We start from the raw sequence: 9,724 nt of genomic DNA, 5'->3' as shown, positions 1-9,724 counted from the left end.
CCAGGCTAGGTAGAAAAATTTGCATAAGCCTGGGGTAAATATGCATGTCATCCTTCCAGAGATCAAGAAAGAGAATAACAGATGCCTTTCCTCCTGTAGGTGCCGTGCAAATGAAGGTATTTTGATGGTTCTTTTTTATCATGATTATTATTACTATTATTCTAACATATGACATTTTAATATGTCTGTATCTGCTTGCTCCTTTCCCCTCTTCCAGGAGTTTTCCAGAATAGCAATGCAAGGAAGTGGCTTTTCCTAGCAATGAGCCCAAATGCAAGGCAGTGCGCAAATGAATGGGGATATATTATCTTCCACATTCAGGCACTAATTGCCTCATTATATAAGAGAAAAAACAGTCTGTGGGTGCTTTTTTTCTCTAAACTGAAACTTAAGAGAATATGAGTGAGGCACTGGTAACAGTGAGTTCCTCTAATTCTATCCCTACAAGGATTCTGGGCTGCCAATAATGACAATTTAAACTGAAATATTTGGGAGCTGACATTATGATGGGATGTGAGATATACAAGCTGAGAATCCCACCTTGTACTTCATACCTAAGATGCTGAATGCGATCCATTACAATACGATCCTAGAAGACTTTAGAATCATAGAAACATAGAACCACAAGGTTGGAAAGGACCTATAAGATCATCTAGTCCAACCGTCCTCCCTTTACCATACCTACATAAAACCCCTAAACCATATCTCCTAGCTCCCTATCCAGACACTTTAAATTAGCTTTTCCCTGTCTCAAAATCAGTTTCTTCTTGCTCAACAACATGTTGGCTTTAAGATTTGCCTTAAGCCACTCTTGCACTGTTGGGACTTCCATTCCTGTATTAGTTGGTCACAAATAAGCCTTTGCTCAGTCACCATCTCCCCACTCACTGAAAATGGGAAGAGTGGGAAGGATTATCTCCCCCCTGCCACAACAACATCATGATATAACATACAGATTTAACTTAAGGTAGGTTCACTTATTGTACTCTGCCTAGAATCCTTTCTCAGCCTTTTTCCTAAGGATCTAGCTGGGACAAGAACAAGAAGAGAGGAATGTTACTCTCACCATTGTAACAAAGAGCTGCTTTAAGTTTTTGAGTCCCAGATGGACTCAGTGCTGCCTTGACTAATCTTGGATAGTGCCAGCAGTTTGTTGCTCTCATCCTGTGCCATATCACACCTCTTAGGTCGCATATATGGAGTTTTTAAGCTGTTATAAGGACATAATCCACAGGGTGTTACAATATCTAAAAGTTAGGCTGCTTGCCATGAATGCCTGAGTTCCAGTCAATTGAGGTCAAAGCAGTTCCAAGAGTCCAATAGACATCCACTTGTCATGGGCCCTGTGAGCACAGAAAACAAGAGCAGGAAGCTCAGGGACCTCAAATCAGAGCAGTTCTTTTCAGAACTGAATAAGGAGAAAAACAAGACTCAAGACCTCGTCCAACTTCAGTCCTCTCAAAAAGCCAGACATGCTCAGTGCAGTTGGTGAAACATAAAACATTTATTGCTCTTGGACACAGAGCAGCTGGGAGCCATATGTGCTATTATATGAGAGCTAGGGAAGATCAGTGACCTCAGGGCATCCTGCCTGGCCTTCTGCTGCTGTTCTGAAAGAAAATGAAATGACAACACTGAGGCCTTAAGGCAGGATCCAACTTCAGGTTAACTCATTTAAATACTCTTGCAAAAGTTCCTGCACATCTTGTTACACTAAGCTCAGCAGTAACATAAATTAGCATAAAAAGAAAGACGGTTTGCTTTATTTATTCTAAGGCAAACGCTGTTTACAAGTGTAAAGAATGAATTACAGCGTTTGGTTTTGGTTCTTTAAAGGCATGAGAAGATTTCCAGGGTACAAAGGCAGGCTGGTTCCTGGATTCCTTTGAAAGTCGATGAGATTGAAGCACCTGCCACTTGTGCTTTTAGAAAGTCTTCCTCCCTTGATCATCATTTGATATTTCAGCTTAAATTGGTGTACATTTGACATAAAGACATTGCAGGGCTCTGATTCACACACACTGGGGTGAATTAAGCTTAGATGACAGGAAAAGTCACTAAGCCGAGCTCTCCTTTTGCACTTTTCCCACAGCCATAAGCATCACCTACAGGAGTGGATGAACAGCAGGCTTACCTTCTTTGTTCCAATTCCAGACCAGCAAATTAGTGCAAATAGGCATCAATTTGATTTCATGCTAATACTATGGGCTGAAAGCTGAAGGTGTTAGGAGATACCTATGCATACTGTCTGCTAACCACCGGGTGCTGATAAATTTCAGCTTAACCCATCACTGGAAGTAGGCAAATATGTGGATTTTAGCACCTACTTTCCTAAACATTTGTGCTCAGCAGTTCTTGTTCTCATCAACTTTTTGTAAGGGTAGATAATAGCAGGACAAGGGGAAATGGTTTGAAGTTGAAGGAGGGAAGACTTAGGTTGGGTATTAGGGGAAGTTCTTTATTGTGAGAGCGGTGAGATGCTGGAGCAGCTGCCCAGAGAGTCTGTGGATGCCTTGGCCATCCCTGGAGGTGTTCAAGGCCAGGCTGGATGGGGCCCTGGGCAGCCTGGGATGGAATTCAATGTGGAGGTTGGTGTTCCTGCCTGAGGCAGTGGAGTTGGAGCTTGATGATCCTCCATTCCAACCCAAGCCATTCTATGACTCTATGATCAACACTATTCAAGTTGTTGCATTCAAACTTGATCCTGGCGGTCACAGAACCCACACAGCTGATGCCATTTACTAACACAGCCATCTGCTAAAATGCATATAGTACCCTTGAAAATACAACTAAGAAAAGTCTTGAGACACTGGCAAGTTTCTGAGCATTTATATGGCTCTAGGATTTAATGCTTTACATAACGAATGACTCCATTTAACTTCAGCACAGACGTACCTGCTTAGCTATCAACAGGGAATCAGTTTTGCAAAAGTCTACTGAACTTTCTTGGATCAGATCTCTCATCATGTTAGGAAATGACTTGCCTTTTCCATTCATTCATGTGCTAATAGTGTCTGTGATATTACTTCAGGCATAATTCTCATCATCCTAACAAGAGTGCTTATAAAAGTGCCCTTAAGCTTCAAAGAACTTTACAAAAGAGTCTGATTCAGTCTCTAACCGTCCTGCTTTTAGAACCTTGCTCATGCTATCTGCATATAAACCAACAGGATAAATTACATGTTACACAGCTTGCATGAAATCAAGGTGTTAATGACCTTCTGCAGTCAGTGCAGAGCAGATAATTAACAGAAAGCTGCCAGTAACGGCACTTTGAGCTGAAGTATTTGAAAGCCAACATTTTCATGGGATGTGAGACTTTCTGAGCTGAGAACTTCACCTTAGGATTCCATGCCTAAGTTGTTGAATATGGCAACGACCCATTAAAATACAATCCTAGAAGCTGTACAGGTTCATAATTAATGTAGAATTTGACCAGGCAATTTGTAGCACAACATTCAGCTTTGCTTCTGAACCAGCGATTTATACCTTTATTTTAACATTATTAGAACCAAGTAGTGAAAACATCTTCAAGACTGTGCCAATTTTATCTCCCCTTATGCAGGCAATTACTAATGAGAGGGAATATGTACAGCCTTCTCCAACATATGCAGCTATAATGAGTTCTAATCAATCTGTTTGTTAGGTCTCATTTTATGTGGAAATTAAACAACTAGCAGAACAAGCAAAGACAGAGGGTTTGCATTGTGAAGGGAGCTGAGAGAAACGATCTTCAATATTCAGTTGTCACTATTGGAATTTCACAGAGCACAGAAAGAAACACCTGCCATTTCTGAATGGCAGCCTCTTCCCAGCCCCAAGCAAAAAACTATTGGATCCACATACTAAATTTACAGGACATATCCCTCTAGTGGTGTACAGACATGACTAACTGAACAGTTTGGTTGTTGTTGAGGTTTAGGGTGACACAGAGCAGTATGGAGAAGATCCTTTTACCACAAGCAAGGAGGAGAAGCCACAGGAAATTACTCCACTGGCGTATGAAGTGCATTTTCAGTAGTACTGAAAATAAGCATTTCATGAGCCCTGTGTCAGTTTCCCTATTTGTTACTTCAGAAATGAGATATTCCCTCCACATGTCTTACAGTTCACACAAAGAAAATATACCACCTGGGCACAGGTAGGTTTTACTACCTAGTTAGAGGAACCACATTTAGATGCAAATAACTTCAGGCTGTCACATTATATCCAGAGAGGTAATGTACAATGCAAAGCATCGCTCAGTGTTACAGGGGAAAAACGCTGCATTTAATATGTGCTGCTGTAAGAGCAGTCAAAAGTTGTCTTTGTAGAAAATGCCTTTACCTTTACAAAACAGATTTTAGACAGAAAAGTGTATTACAGTGGTTTGTGGTTGTCTCTTCAGTACTGTGCTTCTGAGAGTGCAGTGGCTGAAAGGATAAGAAAAGGTAAATTAGAATCTCACAAACCTTCTTACCATGTCCAGAAAAGGGCAACAAAGCTGGTAAAGGTTCTGGAGCACAAGTCTTATAAAGAGTGGTGGCCACTGGGATACTTTGTTCTGAAGGAGGCTCAGGGGAGACCTTATCACAATCTGCAGCTCCCTGAAAGGAGATTGTGGTGAGGTGGGGATCAGCCTCTTCCCCCAGGTAACACCAATAGGATGAGACAGAATGGCCTCAAGTTGAGCCAGAAGTGGATCAGGTTGGGTATGAGGAAATATTTCTTCTCTGAAAGAGGGGTAATGCACTGGAACAGGCTGTCCAGGAGATGGTGGAGTCACCATCCCTGGAGGTGTTCAAGACCAAGTTGGATGAAGCCCTGGGCAGCCTGGTCTAGTACCAGATCTGGAGGTTGGTGGCTGTGCCTGTAGCAAGGCTGTTACAACCTGATGATACTTGGGGTCCAAACTGAGCCATTCTATGATTCTACTCCATGATTCTGTGAACTATTGGTATGTGGCACTGAGGGACAGGGTCAGTTTGCATGGTGAGGTTGAGTTGATGCTGGGATTGGTTATCTTGAAGGTCTTTTCCAACCTTAATGATTCAGTGATCTGAACATTCAAATGTCCAAATTGCTGCATCTGCCAGACTTAAAATCTTCACAGTCATAAACAGTTTTGTGCTTTGGAATCAGTTCGGTGCTACTTCAGACCAGTTTCAAAAGTCTGAGTATAGGGGTCTGACTATAGAATCATAGAATCACAAGGTTGAAAAGGACCTACAAGATCATCTAGTCCAACCGTCCTCCCTTTACCATACCTACAGAAAAAAACACTAAACCACTAAACCTTGATGTCTTGGCAGCCTAAATATTTTATCATTGCCATAACTGGAATCAGTTTTGCTTTGGAGGCGTTCTATCATCACAAAAAATATTGAACATCTCTCTCTACCTGATGCTGAAAGCACTTATGTTGGGCTAAAGAAGGCAGGTTATGATAATAATATTATATATTATTGTGCACTTACACAAGGAAATGGATGTACTTAGACTGGAGTTTTGTTTTCTTTTGTTTCATGTACAGAACCACGCAATCTTAGCATCCATTTGAGTTGGAAGTTACCTTTAAAGGCTATCTGGTACCACTACCCTGCAATGAACTGGGACAACTATGCAGTGCTGAAGGGGAGGTGAGAAGAAATAAGATGTAGACAAAGAAGTCTGTGTTTATACACACAATACATTCCAGTGAGGAATGGGGATAAGAGCTATGCCTTGCCCTCAAGGTCTGCCCAGATCTCCTCCTTCGCTCTGAAATACAAACAGAACACAATGTTATCAGGCCTTTCCTTGCACATTTTATTCTTTTCCCATGCGTTTTGAGTCTTTCCCTTTTTAGACTGCGTTTCCCTTTGTAAATGAAAAGCACTCTGCATACTCCGGGTGCGAGTATAGTAGGCAGAGTAAGAACTAAATAAGGCATCAGCTGGGAGGAACCCCCGTGTGGGAGGCAGTGCTATAAAAAAACCTCTTTCCTGTCGCTCAACCCTTAGAGAAAAGCTTCCCTCTTTATTTAAAAACACGGCGTGAAAGGAACAGCCACATTTATGCCACCAAAGCAACCTGGGGAATGCACTGTGCCCACTAAAGGGCGATGAGAGAGGTACGCGCACCTCTCCAAAGGGCTCGATGTGGGTCCTCCAAGCCCCTAAGCCTCCTATTTCCCGCAGGTATCCCCTAAATCAAGCGTTTCCCACCTCCACACCACCCTACCCACCCACATTGAGCCGAGACACCCCCCCATGAGCCCGTAGGCCGCGGCCATCCCCATGACAACGCTCGGGGCCTCCTCCGTTCAGCTCCGCCTTCTAGCGGGCGGGCCCAGCCCGACTCTCCGCCTTCAGATCTCTGGGCCCGGCAACCTTCCTCCCTCCTTTCCTCCCCCCCTTCTTTATTTTCCCCTTTGCTCCGTTGTGGCCTGGAGCTGGCGCCGAGATGGCTCCGGCCGTTGATCGGGAGGGTTACTGGGGCCCTCCGACCTCCACCTTGGACTGGTGCGAGGAGAACTACGCCGTCTCCTACTACATCGCCGAGTTCTGTGAGTGGAACCGGGCTTCCCTCCCCCCCGTGCCCTTCTGTGCCCCCTCCGGGTGTTGTGACGGCCCCATCGTCCCCACATTTAGGCCCAAGGGCAGGGAGATTTCCCTTCTATCATGATCCTAAGGGGAGCAAATGGTGGAGGTGTGGGGGGAGGCCTACATCTCATCCAGCCCCAGTTGGGTGGGAGTGGGTCCTTTCCCATCAAATCTGAGGTGTTGGCTTGTCCCTTTTTGCCCCATATCGTTGCTTTGAAGGAAAGCCATTTCTTCCAGTTTATCGTCTGGGGGTCCCTTCTGCCCCAGGTCTGTTCTTTCAGCTGTGTCCAAATGGAGCAGAAAGAAAGTGCCTGAAGGTTGTGGAGGGTTTGGAGTGGGGGGGGGGGGGTGCCATTGGATTAAAGGTATTTTAGTAGCAATGCATTGATGACCAAAGAGGGAAGCAGCACAGAGCTGCACATGTCCACAGGCAGCAGTGGGTATCCTCATACAGAGCAGGCATCTTCAGATGCTTAATCTTGGGCTGCCCAGTTGCTCGAGGTGCTTTTATAGCCTCACCTGTTGGCATAGCTCTGAGTAGCAGCAAGAAGATGGCTCGTTGTTTGGGCCTCAATGCTCTATTCTGAAGGAGCAGTCAGGAATTTAAATGTATTTCAAGTGCAATTTAGAGGAAAGGTGCTTGAACTACACAGTCATCCAACAGGCTTGTTGTGTTCAGAGGGCTTGAGGTGCTGTGTGTTGTGGTAGGGAGTAAAGAATCAAGCCCTGTCTTCGATGTTTTGTTGAAGAATTATGTGTTTTTGTGTCGTGTGGCTTCAAATAGTGTAGAAGTTGTGTGCCGTCACCTGTCAGATACCCCGTCCTACAAAGGCTTTCATGTCCGTTTGATGAAACTGCTTTTGGAGTCTTAAAACCATATGAAAATAGTTCTAAAACTGAACAAGCTCTTCTATCCTGAAGAGCTTGGAGTGGGAAGCCTGAGAGGGCCTTTTGCATAGCTGGGATGCTTCAGCAGCACTTTGGAAGAGCTTGGCATGCAGGAGAGTGAAGGTTGTGGGTGTACCCACTGCGCTGTGTCTGGGTGGCAAACACTGACATGGGTGGAGGACCAAAATAAGTAGTTGTTATTTATTGTTGAGGTTTTCAGAGTGTGGGAATGAGAAGGAGTGAATAACATGAGCACAGATGGCGTAGAAACTCAGAGGAAAAAGGATGTCGGGGTGTAGATTTATGGCTGAAAAGAGGCTGCTTAAGAGAGGGCTTATGCTCTAAAGCGGGGCGAATTTAGGAGTTCTTAAATAGAATGGCACTTTTGCAGAGTATGTATTTTTGTGTTTTTCCTCTTGGCAGAAATGGGTTTGTGAGATAATCTGCATAAGGAAGAGGAAGTTGTTACTTCAGCCATGTGAAAATAAATTTGGCTAGCATGTAAATTTTGAACTAACTCCTGCGCTGTTGGGTGTGTGAGCTGATAGTTTTCATCTGCTTCTAGGTTATGCTGGAGAAAGAAGATGAGATTAAAGGTGTGTATTTAGGGAGAAAAGGTAAAAAGGGATTCATTATAGAAGGCTTGGTTTCTCCTTATGGTTTTACTGTTGAGTGCCACAGTTTGGTCTGTAACGTGGTACAGTATGGCTTTTTTACTAAAGCATGTCAAGATTGCAGTGTCTTCGTATGCCTCAAACACAAGGATTTACATTCAAAGGTTCATGCTTTAGCAAAGGAAAAATGCTTTTTCTTGCCTTTTCACCTAGCCAGTTTTCCACCTTTGTGGAGGTGGATGACTAACTGCTCTGCGTCCTGTATAATATTAAACCGAATGAAGCGGAGAAGCAGATGAAGGTAATTACTCCAACAGCCTGTGTTTGATGTTGAAATGACTCTCACATCCCTCACTGATGCATCTATTGTGTGGCGTAGGAATCAGTCAGGATGCCTCATGGATTTGGATTAATTCTCATGTGCTAGAGGGCAAGCAGTACAGGTGCATTTGTTCAGATCTTTTTCTACCTCCCAGTGTGTGTATGCTGAATTATGTGAACTTTTGTGTGCCAACAAAGGCAAAATAAGAAAAACACCACCATCCCACCCAAACAAACAGAACAAGGACAAACATAAGTTGTATTGTTTAGAATCATAGAATTACCCAGGTTGGAAAAGACCTTGAAGATCATCAAGTCCAACCGCAGCCTAACCATAGTACCCTAACTCTAACAACCCTCTGCTAAATCGTATCCCTGAGCACCACATCCAAACGGCTCATAAACACATCCAGGGATGGCGATTCAACCACTTCCCTGGGGAGCCTATTCCAGTACTTAACTACCCTTTCTGTAAAGAAGCATTTCCTAATATCCAACCAACCAGTTTAGTACCTATATTGCAGTTTAGTCCTTATTTTAACACAGCTGATGCTTTAGGTCAGTTTAACCCAAATAGCATTCAGCTTTCAAAATCTGAAAGTTTGTATGAGAAGTACTTTGTCCTTCTTGCATTCATACTCTGAGGAAGCACGTCTTATAGGCTATGAGAAGTAGATATAACTGATCTTGATAATTTCTGCTCTCTGTGGTTCCAAAGGGTTTATGATTCTCTGTTGGGAGCAGAAGGATCTACAGTTGATATCAACTCAGTGTTTGGTTTCAGTTCTGATCAAACTTCAGTGATGTCTCTGGGTGTGTGGAATAAGGCCTTGTGCTGCTGCTGTTGGCTGTGAGTAATGTGCATCACCTACAACAGAACTGCTTTCAGGTGGGGTAAACTCATGTTCCATATACAGTGGCAAACATCTTGAAAGCAGCTTCAGCCTTACCAGGAATTGTTGTCAAATAGTTTCATTCTTGGCCTCTGATCCTGTGTCGCTACGTTCTGCCACCTTCATTTAAGAGATTTTATTACCTTTTGTTTTCATTGAGTGCTTGTTTACCATATTTCTTGAGCTGTTCTTTCCTTTTAGAACCAATGTTTGGGGGGATGGGGGGAAGGGGAAGACATTCTTTTGGTCTGCTTATGATTCAGGTCAAGCTGGGCTGGGCTCTGAGCACCTGATCAAGCTGAGGTTGTCCCTGTTCATGGCAGAGGACTTGGACTAGATGGCCTTGAATGTCCCTTCCAACTCTACTTTGATTACAGCCTCTTCTGCAGGTGTTTCTGAAATCCTTGCTATTCTTCATCTAGATGAGAGAGAGGTGAGACACTGG

The 9,724-nt window shown here is 43.7% G+C and overlaps 1 protein-coding gene and 1 long non-coding RNA gene across 3 annotated transcripts in view; one reads left to right on the top strand and one right to left on the bottom strand.

Annotated features, from left to right (window-relative positions):
* Positions 1-1,444: 1,444 nt before the first annotated feature.
* LOC116652791 lies at positions 1,445-6,210 on the bottom strand. The gene is made up of 3 exons (XR_004306003.1): positions 5,552-6,210; positions 4,327-4,412; positions 1,445-1,610 (listed from the first exon to the last, which is right to left on the bottom strand). It is a non-coding gene; the product is annotated as an uncharacterized LOC116652791 (long non-coding RNA).
* Positions 6,211-6,303: 93 nt separating this feature from the next.
* ACER3 (alkaline ceramidase 3) overlaps positions 6,304-9,724 on the top strand; it is a 48,055-nt gene continuing 44,634 nt past the window's right edge. The window contains exon 1 of one of the 2 annotated variants that reach the window (XM_015852492.2): positions 6,304-6,526. In XM_015852492.2, coding sequence (XP_015707978.1) covers positions 6,424-6,526 — 103 coding nt within the window. In that variant the 5' untranslated portion in view covers positions 6,304-6,423. The remainder of the gene's footprint in view (positions 6,527-9,724) is intronic. The other variant, XM_015852493.1, reaches the window with a different exon arrangement.

This window comes from Coturnix japonica, chromosome 1 (genome assembly GCF_001577835.2).
Source record: "Coturnix japonica isolate 7356 chromosome 1, Coturnix japonica 2.1, whole genome shotgun sequence".
In the NCBI taxonomy this organism is placed as follows: Eukaryota; Metazoa; Chordata; class Aves; order Galliformes; family Phasianidae; genus Coturnix; species Coturnix japonica.
This window is presented reverse-complemented; position numbering and strand designations above follow the sequence as displayed.